General features: G+C 34.6%; 1 protein-coding gene across 1 annotated transcript in view; it reads right to left on the reverse strand.

Moving 5' to 3' along the window:
- Positions 1-1,019: 1,019 nt before the first annotated feature.
- LOC135153182 (retinoblastoma-like protein 1) overlaps positions 1,020-18,056 on the reverse strand; it is a 28,643-nt gene continuing 11,606 nt past the window's right edge. The window contains exons 6-21 of the mRNA XM_064095409.1: positions 15,516-15,676; positions 14,731-14,795; positions 14,184-14,346; positions 13,348-13,596; positions 12,922-13,053; positions 12,364-12,446; positions 11,663-11,783; positions 10,937-11,201; positions 9,979-10,128; positions 9,325-9,492; positions 7,759-7,937; positions 6,881-7,057; positions 6,242-6,410; positions 5,644-5,789; positions 5,065-5,295; positions 1,020-4,215 (exon numbers count right to left, since the gene is read on the reverse strand). Of these exons, the coding sequence (XP_063951479.1) occupies positions 4,048-4,215; positions 5,065-5,295; positions 5,644-5,789; positions 6,242-6,410; positions 6,881-7,057; positions 7,759-7,937; positions 9,325-9,492; positions 9,979-10,128; positions 10,937-11,201; positions 11,663-11,783; positions 12,364-12,446; positions 12,922-13,053; positions 13,348-13,596; positions 14,184-14,346; positions 14,731-14,795; positions 15,516-15,676 (2,627 nt within the window). The 3' untranslated portion in view covers positions 1,020-4,047. The remainder of the gene's footprint in view (positions 4,216-5,064; positions 5,296-5,643; positions 5,790-6,241; positions 6,411-6,880; positions 7,058-7,758; positions 7,938-9,324; positions 9,493-9,978; positions 10,129-10,936; positions 11,202-11,662; positions 11,784-12,363; positions 12,447-12,921; positions 13,054-13,347; positions 13,597-14,183; positions 14,347-14,730; positions 14,796-15,515; positions 15,677-18,056) is intronic.

Here is an 18,056-nt window from a genome sequence, read left to right on the forward strand (position 1 = left end):
TTTAGCGCATAAGAAAGAATCACCAGTCGTTCTGAAAGTCGCTCTTACAAACAGCTTTATGAAACGGCTCGCTGGAAGTAACTAAGGAAGGGGCCTTTATGATGGTAAAAAGGGAAATTGGTATAAATAATTATTACTTGAATTTACAAGAATGGGCACGAGATTAATTTCTGTAAATAGGAGCACTGTATGGGTGGGGTGAATAATTTAATATTCCCTATGAACTTCTGGGGCTGGAAGGCTTATCTTGAAGCTTAGCTTTTGGTTGTATAACTATTAACAACTAACAAGATAAATCAATCATACATTTGATTACTCAAGATTTGTTTTGATGGGCCCAGATTCTCGAGCTTTATTAGATATTGCAAGGTAATTTTATTACCTTGGTCTGAGTACCAAGACATTAATGGAACAATTTAGAATTACTTTTACTTCGCTGCATAGAGAAAAAAGTTTTGGTAAAGGTTCAATAGCATGAATTATATTTATGTAATGAACGAAGTGTAATGACCGTTAAATCTTGGCATGTTTTTATTTGGGGGGGTGGGGTAAAAATTTGAATGTTACATTTAAGGATATCTAGTGCCTTCTGTCGGTAATGATTTGTTATTCAGTAAAAATAATTAAGCCCCTTTAAACCCCCACCATCGCATTTAGTGTATACCTAGTGAAATACATGTACCCAAAAGCTCCAAAGATTACATCTTAAAATAGTGAGTCCATTCCATAATTAAGAAATGGTTTCATGCCCCCCCACACCCCAAAATACAGTTATCTTCTTCTTTTTTTTGTATTCTAACCAAATATTTTTCATGTAAAATTTGAAAAATTACTTCAGTTTGAATTCATCTAATTCAATCACCAAAAAAGTTTCAGGGCATACACATTAATATAATGGAGCAATAAACCTTGGGAACAAACCGTTTATCCCTTGTAATATATTATGTCAAGGCATCATCTTTTAGAATTATTGAAACCATTTGGAGGACTTAAAATTGAAAACACAGGAACATGAATAATTACTTGAAAATTATCTGCAATATCTTTTTATTACACAATAGTAATACACAATAAACATTACTAGTTTTTAATGAAATTTCTTTAAATTTACATTCATGATTAACGCTGTAGAATACTGCACTCCGTTTCTGTAATGAAAACAAGAATGATGCACAATTGAATCTATTATAAAAATTGAACAAATGTCATCTTCAAGTACAGGAATGCCTTTGTCACATGATGATTTTTGTTTTACTAATAAAAAAAACCTTTAAAAATATTGATATCAATTATCAAACATGATTTCATCTCATCTCCTTAATTTCATCAACTACATTGACAATTCAATGATCTGACAAAAATTGCAACACCATAATTGCCAGGTTAAAAAGAAATGATGATTAACAGTGTTCAGAAAATATGTCGTGCTGAAATGTTTAAAGAAACCGACATAACAAATGTTTGTAATGAATTGCTAAATGACAATAGCCAATGAAGGTCAGTGTTGTGTGTGCATTTTGTTCAACACACTGCCCAGGAACCAATCAGAATGTTTCTTTCATTTTTGCAATCTATTGCATACCTCTGTGTTAACATGCCCACATCTTACAGAACAATAAAACACAATCTAACCCAGTAAAAATCTGCTTGAAAAAAACTAATAAAAAGTACAGAATTAGATTTTAAAAATAATACTGATAAAAATACTTAATCAATTTGATTTCACCAGTAATAGAAATTGAGAAAATTGATATACATGGTACCAATAACAGTAATAAAGAGAAATATAAAAATCTTTAAAAATATAATATAAATTACATTTAGGGACTGGCATTTGGATAAAGAGAAAATAACTCATGAGAAAGCTAATCACCTTTTTTTCTCTCTTTTTAGCCTATTTTTCAACTGGGATGGGATTCCCAAGTGTTATCATCCATTATACCTTTGTACATAGACTCATACTATACCATATTTACATATAATACAAACAAATTATTGCATGTCCTCTTGTAATAGAAAGGATATTTCAATATTCATTTAATTCATATACAAATTTTATTAATTTATTATTTTTTTTCTACAACCAGTCAATAAGGAGCTTCAGATTCCAAGCCCTAGACAAGGAATCTTAGGATTCGGGGAAAAGAAAATTTTACTGAGCATGAATAAAGAGAACGCAGCATTAAGATAGAGAAGATTCTGTGTCTTGGGCTAGGTTGTGACATCTAAAGCTCCCAAATGTCTAAACTTGTGAAAAAGTTATTCAACTTACATAACGTTATAAGCATTGGCTACGGATGATAATGGCCAACAACCGATAAGTATAAAGTCACACAGATTAGGGGGAAGGGGTTCTGAAATCTATGCTAAAACAAAAACAATGAAGCTATATGGACGACTAGGCATTGGTGTTTTTAATCATGTCTCCAGATTTAAGTCAATACAGCAAATGACGCAGATAAAAGGCTGCCTTCTCTAAAAAAGTCCCAAACAATCACCGTTGACCACACGATTGTGTCTCATTTCTTCCATCAAAATGAGTATCAAAATACATAAAATATGTTTAAAAAACATTTTTAAAATGTAACATCTTGAACACTAAGCCCTTTTTGGTAGAGGCAAATTCAAATGCTTTCTTCTGCTTAAAATGATAAAATTACATATTCTGTCTAAAAAAGGAGTCAAACCATTGTTAAAATCAGTCACTAAAAAGATATTTTTCAGACAGTTGAAAATCAAATCTAGGAAGTGAATTGCTTTAAGAAAAAGCAGTGTCATATTCAACAATGCCCTAAAACCAACAAAGAACAAAGCTTCAAATTGTAATACTGACATATAAAAAAGGATATTGTTTCACATGATTCCTCCATGATAGAATATCAGAAAAAAAAATATATACATCTTACATCTTGTCATTTGAAGTTTATTGTTGATATACCAATCTAATTTTTGGTATGCAAAACAGAACATCTGTATGTGAAAAGCTTGCTTCCAAAACAAGTTAAATCCACTTTTGAGGAAAGCAGAATTGCTATCAAACTGTTAAGATAGCTCCATGGCTGTATGCAGAAGTTTTTTTTCCACAGGGGAGGGGGGGGGGGGGGACAGGATGCATAAAAAATATTGAAGAAATCTGAAAGCGAGGGATGGAAGCGACCAAGCTTTTAATTGGACGATTTTGCATTTTCTTCAGTGAAAATGAAGGATTGAAGTTTTCAAAATTTTGGGGGCCCTTTGCGTATGGCCATGGATAGCTCCAGTCTTAAGACAAGGATTTAATGCAAGGAGAGCATAACTCTATTTAAAATTTGAACTCTATTGAACAAATCAAGTTTAAAAAGAATACCTTTAACTCTGGAGGTACCTGAATATGGAAGAATTCTTTCAAAAGAAGCTTGCCATGTCATTTGTTTTCATTCTTCATGATTTGCTTTGAAATTCATGTCGCCTGACATTCTTCAATTTGAAAAGCTTACATTTTTTATGATATAATATATCAAAGACCAGCTTTTTTGTTTTTACTGAGGTTTAAAAATTTTTGAAATCACAGGATTCTTCAATAAAAAAAGAAAAAAAAAGAAGCAAAGCCAGATGGTCTGGCAGAAAAGACAAAATATGTGATAACGATTTGATTGCAATGCCCATTTCAATCTCACTATTTCACACTGTTCTTATAAAGCCAGGTTATGTAAACATACAAGTTCTGTACTTGGGAATATGCAAGTCATTATTTCTACAAAACTGTATAGCAAGAATTCACAAAGGAAGTATTGAAACTACAGCTTATACAGAATTTATGTATCAAATGCACTCATTTAAGTGTTTATATTGACAGAGGTCAAATAGAATGTGCGCTTTTATCATACAGCACAAAATACATTCTTGGGCAAACCTCAATGCACATGATATAATACAGTGTACTGAATACACTGCATAAAATCACAGATTCACAAAATCACAGAATCATCATCACCTATGTGACTTTGGGCCTATGATCATTCAGTGCAGAAATACAGACATACCCCGCCCCCTATTTGGTGATTGTGTCTATGAACTGGCAGATTCCCTTTCGGATTTGACTGTTGCTAGGCGTGTCTGCAGGAAGTCCCCGGCACCACAATGTCGTTTGGACGGTGACTCGTGTGATTCGCTGAGGAGCTGCCGTTTGGTGCGTTCCGTGGCCTTTACTACCATGGTGTTCATTTTTTGAAGGACCTGTAACGACAAAAAAAAGGACAGAAAAAAACAGAAATGAGAGTGAGTAAGTAATTTATTTCATGATATTAACTAATTTTCAGGGATTAAACTTACCAAGTTTTGAGAATAAGAAATAGGAGCCTGTGGCGGCATTCCACGATTTGCATTTGGAGTGTTGTATACAAGTGACTTTTTTATATCACCTAATTTTTATCAATTAAATTTTGTCAGTAGTAACATCATTTTTAATCAGGCTATTTCAACATGAATGGATTAAGAATTATTCAGAACAAATGTTTTAGATTTTTAAAAATAGAAAAGTCTACAACTGACAAAAAATATCAGTAAAATACACATTTCACAAAAATGTAGGAAATGTACCTACAAATGGTTCAATAAGTCATTTAATAACCCCCACCCCCCAGAACAAAATAAATTATCAGTATCTTTTGTGGTCTAAATGATAAAGTTTTGAAATAAACCCTTTGTATCAGCACACACAAACATGTACCTGTAGGAGTTATTCACTCGCCAAAGTATTTTCATATACAGACAATATCATTTGAAACTCAATCTTTGTTAAGCAAAAGTGAAGTGATAATTCCCCCATTTCTTGCTTGCATTAGAAGGGCATTTCACTGCTATGAAATGTAAATTTTACTTCAATTTTGGCAGTTTCTGTGGGATATTTCTTAGGAGCCACACTGATTAGAAATGCTCTCTGGGACAGCTGGTTGCTGATCTGCTAGCTAGTTTAACATGAGAGAATGTCATGTTGGTGATTACTAGGTACAAGGCAATTACAAGAGCTATTTCAGAGCAGACTAGACCGAAATTGTTGGTCGCTCAGATGAACTGTCACCCTACCTTAGCAGGACTCTTCTGTATGACATAGGTCATCGCACTCCTAGGGCTTGTCATACGCTGTTTGTGCGGCGAGACGTACAACTGGTGCCTGTTGGAGACCTTCCTCGGTGACAGCATGTGAGGACGGGGTACTGGAAGGGGCGATAGGGGCGGGGCCTCCAGCCTGTCGGTCATCCCGTTGGGTGATGTTTCAAATCTTACAGCGAAGGCCTGTATCCTCTGAAGAAATACCTGTGGATTGTAAGAACAAGAAAAAGATGATTATTCTTTGCAAGATCCAAAATAAAAAAAATAAAAAAGAAAATGGGAAAAATTATTAACATGTGCAAGTTTCTAGCATTGTTGGGGAAGTTTACATATAAATCTTCTTGAAGCACCCCCCTACAGCTGACATACACAGAAAAACAATAAACAAATAAGATGACCTAAAAAAACCAACAGTAATAAATTGCAGAACAAGCAAACATTAAAAAATAAATTCGCAGAGATGGACCTATTTCACGCAGTAGTATTAAAAGAATAAGAATAGATGATACATTTTAATTTTAGAGCTGCTATGAGGACTTGCAGTGGACTTACCGAGTTGTAGAATTTGATGAGGTCGCCCCTGTTTTCATCCTCAAACGTGGAGGCAGTACCAGCTAACCTGGTAGGAGTGGGAGGAGCACTGCTTGGTTGAGGGATGGGCAAGGTACTAGCTGATCGCATCAAGATTGGTGTCTCAACTGCTTGGGGAGAGTAGCAGAGAAAAAGTAGACAAGTAGAGAATAATATTGGTGAATTTGTTACATCACATGTGAGAAGGCATTCCATATGTCATGTACTACATATTCCATTAATTCCAGTTTTAATGGTTCATGATGAATGAAATATTTATCTTCTTAAGACAAGTATAAAATGTTTGACGATATGAGTGCACACATAAGTCAATCATTCACAATTTTCTCAGATAATAACATTTTATGGCATTTATACTACTTCACTGATGGGGGGGAAGCTGCTTCCATAACTGTTAATCTTTGATGGATTATTGCTAAATTTTCATCAATATGTATTTCTTGATTTTCTGCTTTTTATCAAATTAACTACCTGCCAGGGTGAACTTAGTGCCACATTTAGCTATCCATAGTTAAACAAAGCTTTTATTGTTTTTATAGTTTGTTTTCTTTTTGCTCACCTGTCTTGTGTTCTGGCGAGCCTCTACTACTGCTGTTGGAGCTGTTGCCATTGGAGTCTTTCTTACGATTAGAGTGAATGAGAACGCTGCGGTAAACGTGGCTTGATGCTTGCGGCTGGAAGCGATAGCTACGCATGATCTCCTGGAATGAACATTGGTTCTGTGTCACCTGGTTTTTAAATAAAATAAAAATCAAAGATGAATTCCAATTGGAGTAATGACTACGAAATGAATACATAGTGAAGACATCTTAAGGAGCAAGGTCCTCTCTAACAAAAAGTTGATTTGAATAAAAAGAGGAAAATCAAACAAGCACAACGCTAAAAATCTAATCAAAATCAGATGTAAAAAAAAAAAGTTAAGACATTTATAATTTTCTATTACTTAATTTTTTTTTTGCAAAATGGCTAAATGGGACTAATCCAGTTTGAATTTGAAGAAGTAATATGTTGTTTCTATATTAATATTATTACCCAGAGCAAGTAAATCAAGAATAAATCATTAGATGACTTCACCAGAGAACAGGGGAGTGTTTCATAAAACAAATAGTTTGTGATTTTAACCAACAAATTTACTCTGTGCCAATCAGTCGCCAGGATTTTGGTAGCTTATAACAATAGTAAATAGTGACAAACTTACCCTGCAGATGACATACATAGTACACATGATGATCTGATCAAGATGTCTGTCTTTCATCATGTCTGTCTTATGAACGATGGCATGCTCCAGACACGTCCAGATCTTACGCCTGAGGTCATCATGGAGCTTTAGACGATGACAAAGGTCAAGGAGCCTCACGTTCATCAAATGATACACCTGCAAAGAATAGTTTACAAAAACATAGGGCATATATGCTATTATTTGAATGTTGTCATGGTTAATCATGCTATGCTAGAAAATAATTAAAGCACAAAACTTGAGAAATCATGAGCAGATCATCTTTGTGTTGTTTTCAAACATAGTGTTGTGCAAAAATTGAATATGAAAAGTGAAATTAATCAGATCAGGGACAGTTGCAGAAAAAATTGTGTTTAAACACTTCTCAAGAAATCAAGCGCAAATCCCTAACGCACCTAATATGCACGTTTCATTAGTTGAATTTCAACTAGCACTTGATTTTTGCATTTGAGTTTGATCATAACTCATTCTGCACCTGATCAGTTCAGACTATTGTTTCATAGAGTCCCAATTAAGGCAATGCCATTCAGATCAAGTTTGAAAAAACATTAAAAAGTGACTTTCATCAAATGATACACCTGCACAAAGAATCTGGAAGGAAAAGTGATGAAGGGGAGAAAATTGAGAAATCCTGCATGTAAATCATCTTTCCATTGTTCAATTTTGTTCATTTATGGTTTGAAATTGAATATTTACTAAATCTGAACAATTTTGATTACTATTTTTTTAATCGGAGCAGCAGGTCCAAGTCAGAGCAATGTCATCCTAACCCAGTTTGCAAAACCCTCAGTTTCTTGAACTCAACAACAGGTGACCTTTGACCTTACAACCAATCTCACCTTCCTGAAGAAGATCCCTACTGACCCGGTCCTCTTGGGCTTCGGGGCTGGTACAGCGATGGTCGTGCTAGATCCAGGTTCTCCTTCTGCAGTCCTGGCCTTTGCTGGGGAAGTGTAGATGACCTTGACGGGACTGACGATGAGTCTGTGGTTGCCAGTACCATCCTTTCCTTGAATGCCTATGAAGAGAGATTAGAGACATAAGAATATAAATTTAAAGAACAAAAGAGCATATCTGTAACTTCCGAAGATACAAAAAAAGAAGGATGTCTAGTTTTTAAAATTGCATTATTTCTAAAATTCATCAAAGTTTTCCCGATTTAATTCTTTAATTCAAAATAAATATATGAAAACAAAGTACAAGAGAAATAATAGTGTAAGCAATTGGGTCCAGGGGTTTTGACTTCAAACCCCATGTTGGCACTAAACCCTCTTCCAAGTTTACATTACCAACTCTCCATCAAAGTTCTATTGCTTAAATAAACCTACTCATGTGGTCAGCTACCATGGAACCCTTTATTTTGATTAGGTATCAGTTTGATTCCATAATAAATGAATGGATATTATAGAAATTCAAGAGTCAAAACAGCGTATTCCATTCTAGAATCAAGTACTATACTTAATACTCTCCTCATTTTATCTTTCTCTGCTGGGTGTTTCATAAAGCTGTTTGTAATTGACGAGCGACTATGAAAGACTGGTGATTTTTTTTTTCTTGTGGTAAATGATATACAACAGATATTCATACATGTTGATTCAGTGCCAAAGAAAGGATCACCAGTCATTTGTAAAGTATAACTTACAAACAGCTTGTTTTCTTGTATTAACGCCCCTTTATTTTTGTTCCAAGTACATGCAGTTCCTTTGAGTGATTATTCATCAGGAAGTGCAAATTAGAAATACTCATTATCATTATTCTTATTATCAAATTAATTTTGGGACTGTCACCATAACTGTCATCAAAAGAACCTGTTTCTGTGATCAGTGGGCCGGAGACTACACGCCTCCATTGTTATGAAGAGTTCTCAACTCACAAAGTTCAATGAACCCTGGAAAGGGCAACAAACTTTCAGTATTAGCATGGCATATCATCATATCACAGAAACATTTCCTGCTATGCATACCTATCAGCATTACATTCTGTCAAGTAGTCTGACATAAAGTAATTTTCCATAAATTTGATGTTATTTGTAAGTAAAATATTACATCAAACATAAAATGACAATCTTTTCATGCAACAAATGGTTTCATAACAAAGAACAGAAATTACAATTCCATTTCAATTTTCACCAGCTATTCCATCTACTTTAAATAATTTGTCAAACTTGCTTTTGCTATTCTCTTTAATTTGTTCTATTTTCAATTATCAAATTTCCAGTTTATTGGTTTTTAGAGACAAGATACAAATTCTGAAAATGAAATAGCAGTTCCACCATGTGAACATATGTAAAGAGTTGATCCTTGTGCATGAAGAGTAGAATTTTGTGAAGACGATTACACTATATTTCATGCCTCTGGCTCTACATTTGGTGGGAAAACAAATGAAAAAGCAAGAGATTACTGTACCATGGACAACAACAAATTGCTTCTTTGGTGAGAGGACAGTGTTGGCGTTGCTCGAGGATGACGTTGAGGTAGACGATGTTGATTGGCTGGTTGCTGAAGAAATTATCTCAGTGAACTTCATGGCTCTTGATGCCGAAGATTGGCTGATCACTGGCGGAGAGGGTGTGGCTACAAGTAAAGATATCATTGTAGGGGTTGATTTTAAAAAAAGTGAAATGAATATTGCTACAAATTCAGAGCATGTGTTGACTAAATCAAAGGTTTAAGATCTAGTTTTTATTATTACACATGCCTTCTTTAATATGTGAAAGAAAATGAAAGTAATTGAGCAGTAAAATGTGTGCCCTTTCCAGTCAAGGTCCTGTATACCAAAGAGATGTGATTGATCCAACCAATCTCAAGAGTAGCAGGCAAACGATCTAGAACGCATAAATCCATTTAAATTTGGACACATAATATTCACTACTCAGCATTTTTTCCTCTCAAAACATTTTATAATTATAGGCTAATTTATTTTTTGTATTACAAATAGTTATCTAAAAATAATCATTGTAAGACTAGCTATTTATAATACACAAGTGTTAGTCATTGCACTCCCCTTTAAGAGGACCTGGAAATTTTCTTTATAAAAAATATCAAGGGAGGTCAAATTACCTTTATTTGTTGATTCAGTTGGCGTCGAGGACGTTGATGATGACGTCGTCGGCGGAGCGTCAGCAGTGAATAGACGACGCCTGGCACTGCCTGGAGACGGAGAGCTGAATCTATCATGAGCAGAGGTGGGCGACTGGAGAATAGATTCCGCTGCAAATTTACAAATAATTCCACATGGTTATGATAAAGAGCTCATTTCCTTGTGAGCATTGATAAAAGTAACAACTGAAAGTGCAAAAATGGTATAAAGGCACTTTCATAAAGCACTCAAGCTGCTTGTAAGTCCAACCCCGTATTTCTAGAATTGCTCAGGTCATGATCATTTGAGAGCATTACAACTTTTCAGACGAAGTAGAAAACAGAGAAAAATAATTTCAGGAAGGTCTCATATATAGGTGATCAGAGGTACGTATTTCATAGAATTGCCACTAAATTAACAGTATACCCCAGCCATAAACAGCCTGATAGCACATTTAGTAAAGAATTAACTTTTTTATTCATCAGCTCTACATGTACAAATATATCTTGTGATGCTAAAGAATAAATTAGACATAGCTATCTATGGGTTTTCCTAAAAAGTTAAAAGAAAAAATGGCCCGACACAACCCTTATCAAAGAAACATACAAATCAGATACTTTTACTTCTGAAATATCATGAAAAAATTGTTGTGAGGCTTTCTATTTTTCAATAAATCTTGAAAGTGATTTTAATATTTTTATTATGAAACATCCCTTGGAACATGCTAAATTCATCATCATCTTTTTCAAAATTTCCTATGATAATTCAAATCTTGGGATAATTCCCCCTTTGGGTGTTTTATGCAATCTCAAAATCAATATATATCATCTATTTTAGATGACATAACAGAAAAAGCAGGCAAACTTGATCTTCAGCTTAATTTCATCATCTATTATCAACTTTGGTTGATGTGACCGAAAAAGATCCAAGCAAACTCACTTCTTCCACCCAGTTGGACAACCCTCTTATGGACGATGGGTGAGAGGAGTGTTTGACTCTGACCACCAGAGTTCGTTGACCCTGAGGATGAGGTAGTTTGACCGGTGGATGCCCCCCTCACACCTCCTCCTGATACCCCTCCATCTGTTTGACCGGGTATGGTGGCATCCTCGCAGGTAGGCACGCCCTGGTTGCTATCCTTCAGGAGGTCCCACAGGGGTGAATCGTTCCGCCATGCATAGTCTTGGAGAATTGACTCCTCAATCTAAGAAACACATTAACAGAATGACTGGTTAACTTTTTAATGACACTATCAACATGTGTGTCAACCAGCTGTTCTTAAAAGATTTACACTATACACCAACAATTTTCCCTGACTTATCACACACAAAAAAATAACCGCTCAGAGATCCTAAAATATGTTTGCTAGAAGTTCAGAATAATCATGCCAATATAGGCAATATAACCTAAATTGTTTGAGAAAAGAAAGAAATATTCCAAATCAAAGTAATGCCATCGCAATTCAATGTTGATTTGGCCTGTATACCAGATTTAAGGTAACCTCGTATTCATATTCAGTGTATTCATTTTTTGTCTTAACAAGATGAATCATTTGTCAAAATGCATATATTCAAAGACAATACGATAAATAACCAAAATTGCATCGCGTTTCATCGCAAAGTGTGAACCAGAGTTCATCAATGAAAAGATTAATTGAAAACTTACAAAGTTGAGATGCTTAACAATGTCTCTAGATAGTCCTTCTTCTGCTCTGAGGATGAGCTCAATGACCTTGTAAAAGTGGAATGCGGGGATCTCAAATGCTTCTAGTATCCATGGAAATGTCCTGAGGGGAACAGAAAAATTATATCAAACAAAAGACAATAAGCCAGGGACACCCTATTTTATATCAAATCTTCGCTGTTTGATCTAATAATACCAGTTGGTCTTTATAGCATTTCAGATATTGTACCCTTTACACATGTTTTTTGTTCATATTTTGCTTCATTCCACATTACACTTTTTTTAGTGTAATAAATGCATTATAAGACTCTCACTTTACACGAAAATCAATATATTGATAGACCAAGTTTCTCAGCTCTATCATTATCTAACTTTGTATCCAAAATATGATGTATCAGATTAGTGCTTTACTCAGATTGAATATAGTCTGCATGCACAGACCCTGATTGAAAGAAGTGGGTCTTCACACACAACTGGCACATATAAAACTTGCTGTTTCAATCTGATTGAAACTTTGACTAACAAGTGGGTCTTCACTCAAGACTAACATATACTAAACTTGATGTTTCAATTTTCTGAGCAAGAGGGCCTTCGATACACAAGTAATTGTAGACTATGACTATGTATTCAGGCCACTTCACTGGACTGAAGGGTATGCACAGCAGACTAGATTAATTTCTTACCTCTGTGAGTTGTATGCAAAGATAACGACCTCCACGCAGCAAGCAAAGAGAGATCTGTGAAACAGATCATGCTCAAGGAGATGCTATTAGAAAAAAGAAGATTTTGATGTCTCTGATTATATAAAGATATAGAATATTTTAATTTAGGCAAATTTGGCAATAATAAGTATCTTCATTAGATCACAGTATATTGCAACAATGACAATCCCACATGAGGAATAAAACCTTGCTTCGCAGTATGTGGAGATAACAGATAATCAAAAGCTTAGATATATTCATGTAAATTTGAAGTTAAAAGTTAAAATGGACATGACCTTTGGGACCATAATTTTGCTTTGTTTGTAGTTCAATGTAGTTTCAATAGTGAAAATAAATAGACAGAACAGAATAAAATGAAATGGACACTAAAGAATTGTTGAATGATAAATCCTGCTTTTATTAAATGAACCACACTGTTATGTTTACACGAGCAATTTGAAAGAATATATTTCAGACCACTATTATTACATGAAAGTTTAGCAGTAACTGGCATTGTCTATATAAGGATTTCATACTTACTGTAAGATTCTTTAATCTCTTCTTTTCCGCCAACATGATGTTTTCAAGGGCCTTGTAATAAAGACTTTCAGCTAGTTTTAACCTTCGCTTGGCAAAGTCTTGCGGTGATCCAGAGTTTCCTTCATCATGCGCCTACAGAAGAACAAAATTCAAGACATATTGGATTATTTCCGATATCGTGTTGATTGATCGTTTTGGGTGTTGGAGTTCAGAGCAAAAATTAGGCTGCCATCTTAAACTCCAAAAAGACTACATGGTGGCATATCATAGAGCTGTCTGTAATTTTGGAAAACTTTACGCATGATTAGTGGCTTGTTCTTATACCAAAAACAACCCATTTCTTTTTCATGGGAACGAATTTCCTATAAACCGAATCAAACGTTGACGAATTATAAACTTTGGACAGAAAGAGATGTATGAACTCACCTGGGTGTACTTTTGGCAGAAGATCTCTCCCATCTCCTTGACTCGACTGGCGATTCCTTCCGCAGGATTCTCTGAACATTCCTTGAAGATACAATCCAGGAGCTCACTGGCCTCTAGCTTGCGACCGGTCAGAAGAGCCTGCAGCTTGCTGACCGCTTGGGTGGCAGTGGACACTGGTGTGATCTTTAGATCTTTCTCCTTGAGGTAGCGCCTGTTGGTCAGTGGTGTTGCTGGACAAAGGTCTTTGGTCTGGGAAAGACGGGTAGATCAAAAAGGAGAATCAGCATGAGAAATTATAACATGTGTTGGGTTCTATTACTGAACATGGTGTTAATAATTGAATGATCAACTTCTTTCTTTAAATAGGGTTTGAACAAAACCTTTACAGGAGACAAGATCAGATATTGAAGTAGAATGAAATGATGAGGAGAGATAAAGTCATTGGCGGCAAAAAAAAAAAAACCTCGTAAACATTCTGATGGCCAACTCTTAACACTTTGGCAAAGTCACTTGACGTTCACACAAATATTGTCCATTATTCCTCATTCCTTTCCTCCTTTCTTCTCTCAGTTTTTCCTTACTTTATCTCTTTATATTCGATAACATTCATTTCATAGTCCTTCTTCTTTATTCTACAAAGAAATATTTTATATATCGCACAAAAGAATTAAATATTTCAAAGCACAAATTCTTCATACATTTTCTGATATGGCTTTGGCTTTGAAATACTATTCTTTGTACCTTTTTGCCAACTATTTTTTAGTACAAAGTACTCCCGAAATTGGGGATGCATTTATTCACTGGAAAATACGATAATTGCTGATTTTTTTAGTTACCTTTCGGCTTGGTGGTTTTCTCATGGCTTCCTCTGTCTCCCTGAGTGCAGCTGATTTTGATGGTGTCCCGATCTCCTCGTCGGCGTCCTTATCAAGGAAGATCCTCTCGTCAAAGTCACCAATCGTTAAAACGTACTCCTCATATTTCTTGCAGATATTTTTGCTGTGAGGAAGACGACAGGAGTATAGGAATTGGCTTTTTAGTTACAAGTTAAACAGTGGATCATATTTTAGGACATACTGTCCTAATGCTTGCACATACTGTACTCTTGAGACAGATAGAACGAACATAATTTATTAATAATTTACTTGATCTTCATGAAATGAAATTAAATATCTTGCCATTACTAACTTGTATCATTTCCAATTTGATGCATTCATATAATAATTCATACATATTTTATTTTAAAGAGAGAGGGGGGAGAAACATCACTTAATCTACATGATTACCCACTTGTATGTAATGTACAGTATTACATGCATTTTTTTTTATATGACTTGTCGAGAAAACTTGAATAAAAACCTTCTTTGAAAAAAAAATACTCACTTGTTTGACTCAAAGTTATTGGTATCCAGTAGATTGGAAAGCTTTTCCAGATTCCCTTCCAAATCCTGAAAGACAAAATAATTGAAAGGAATTAAAACAAAGATGAAAAGCGAAAAGGGTAAAATCTGGAAAGATGGAATATTTATTGACAATGAACCATAAGTAAACCTGTAAGAACTGTTACTCATTTTGATTCTATACTTTTGTATTTACTTACAACATCTAGAGAAAAAACATGTATTTGACAGTGTGCTTTGTATGTATACAACAACAACAAAAAAACCCACAAAAAATCCCATTCAGAGTAGAGTGCACCAGATAAAGAATTCCCAACTATCATTCACCACCATATCATTAATGATCACTTTAAACAAAATTGCCTGGTTTTAATGAAAGGCAGTACGATGTCATGGCAAGACTGGTTCTAGCCTTGCATGAACATATAAGCTAATAGAAAGGTATTATAGAGCTATGTTAAAGGTATTCATTAACCTAGCTTGTTTATGCTATTGTAATTAGTCAATTTCTTTTCTCATCTCAACAGAAGATTTTTAAAATATGGCACTTCCTTTTATCAACCCTAACCAAGATTGATATGGCACCATGGTCCTGTATCATACACACTTGTCATAATAACAAATGCACAATTTCTATTACAAATTTACTACTAGCCAATCAAATTGAATGATTGCAGCAGCTTCAAACTGTTACTGCTATTGTAACAAGTTTTATGAAACAGGCCTCTGATCAAAAGTCTAATTTCAAGCAGAATCACCATTCCTTACCTCTTCATCTATGAGTTTCTGTATGTGAAGTTTCCACCAGTGTTCATTGATAGACTTGGCTTCCAGCACAAGTCCACCGTAGACCTCACAGAGTTTGTCAATGATGCATGGGGCTTCAGACGGCACCCTGTAATCACGACTTGCATAGCCCTCTGGGAGACCTGAGGGGGAGGGGAGGAGAGGGAAACAGACATTGAACATTTCCTGAGTAATAGAAAGAATAATATGTTCAGACTAATAAAAAAAAATCTTTTATTAAAAAAAAAAATGTAAGCATGAAGAAAACCTAAAACATGTTTTTATCGATGACAATTTAGATATGAAACACGATTTTATTTCATCCCATGTTTGGGTAATTTTTTGTTATATTTAATTAGAAATGCTGGTACCGGATGTCTTCTTTCATGAGATCCTATTCCCTTGCCTCAAAGGCTCAAAGTAATATACTCTAAAACATACAAGAAATGATTACAGGGGAAGTCCCTTTTTTATCAAGTGTATTTTAATAAAAGACAGAAAAATAGATGTGAAAGTGTAGGGAAAATTCAATGAATAAAATGGGTAATATCATTATTCCTTTTACAGTCTTTATTCTGTGATTATCATTATGTCTCTGGTGAGCAGCTCTTGCAAAACAAAAGCAACAAATTGCCATTTTCAAGAATGCTGGTCCTGATTGAATAAATACTATAGGATTTGTATAGCGCACGTATCCACCTGCTAGATGCTCAAGGCGCTCCTAAATGTATATTATCCCGGCTAAGCTAGTCTATCGATTCCGGTGCGCACACCTTTTTGAGGAATTACTTCTTGCTGGTACCCATTTACCTCACCTGGGTTGAGTGCAGCACAATGTGGGTGAATTGCTTGAAGGAAAACATGCCACGACTTGGAATCTAACCCACCTCCTTCAGATTGAAAGACGGGAGTCTTAACCACTAAACCACGATGCCCCCACATATTTGAATTTGAATATATATTTGAATTTAACTCAAATAAGATCACCAGGTATAGAGAACAAATGGGGGTAGATGCAGGGCAGGCAAAAATATATACTTTTTTCTTTTAAGGGGTAACTTCTACTGCATAAATCATCAACATTAGATCAGCTTAAAGGTCAAGTCCATCCCAGGAAATGCTGACTTGAATAGATAGAGAAAATCAAACTAGCATAGTGCTGAAAATTTCATCAATATTGGATGTAAAATAAGAAAGTTATGACATTTTAAAATTGTGCATATTTTTCAAAAAACAGTGATATGCACAACTAGGGATACAATAAGGACCATATAGTATTAAACAATGCTAATTCTATATGTTCAGGGAGGAATCAATTGTTGTATTATTTGACAATGAGGAGAAAATTAGAATATTTTATATTTCATATAATAAAATACAAAAGAAATAGTGAGTGTATGACGTCATAGTCTCCTCATTTGCATACCAGCCAGGATGTGCATATAACTGTTTCGTCAAATTAAGCGAAACTTTAAAATGTCATAACTTTCTTATTTTACATCCGATTTTGATGAAATTTTCAGTGTTATGCTTGTTGGATTTTTCTCTTTTTATTCAAATCAACTTCTTGTTGGGGTGGACTTGTCCTTTAACAATGAAGTGAAGGGGCATTTTCCAGAGCTCTTTTTTTCAAAATTAAATAAATTCCAGGTATTTTTTTTGGGGGGGGGGGTTGGGGGGCAAAATCACTGAGCCAACATGTAATTTTTTCCCCTGGATGGATTATCTTTGATAATATCTTATACTATGTGAAATGAAAAATTATTCTTTAAAATTTATTCATTTTAATTGAATTGATTACCATTTTTCTTGCAGCTAATGCTTATTTTATATACAATTATTAACAGTAACAAATGGTCAAAGTCATAAGATCTGTGGCAAAACTCACTGAGAATGAAAAAAACAACACTCTATTTCTAGACTACACCATCATAGTTTTGTATCAAGTGAAATAAACTAAATACGATTTATCTGAATTGAAATAACTTAAAAAAGACTAAGATTTGAATTAAATATCCCAATCTTACTTTAATCAGATTCTCAGTTTGATCACTTTTTAAAACTGTAGCCTATTATTTATGTAATTCTGTACATTCAATTTCATCTACCGGTATTTGAATAGCGCTACAAATGTATTTATTTACTCATGTTAAGTTTATCACAATTTCATCCATTTACCCAACTGTTTTGTTTTAGTGTTGCTCATAGACAAAGTTTATATATTTTCATTGTGAACATGTTAAATTTCAGCCTTTTGGCTGTACAGTATATCATTCGTTGCTATTTATGTTGAATAAACCAGTAATTGAATTGAATTGACTTCAAAATCACACTCATCACAGCTACATGTATGTATTAGACTGAAACATATTAATTAGAGAAGAGAGAGTAGACTGGTTCCTAACTATAAGCCAAAGAGCAATTCAAACCTAAAGGATCAGTTACAACTAAACAGAAGGTCAATATTGATTTGAATTGAATAATTCAAGAACACTCATCACATTTGTGTCAAAGCTCAGTGAA

The sequence above is a fragment of the Lytechinus pictus genome, chromosome 2 (genome assembly GCF_037042905.1).
Source record: "Lytechinus pictus isolate F3 Inbred chromosome 2, Lp3.0, whole genome shotgun sequence".
NCBI lineage: Eukaryota > Metazoa > Echinodermata > Echinoidea > Temnopleuroida > Toxopneustidae > Lytechinus > Lytechinus pictus.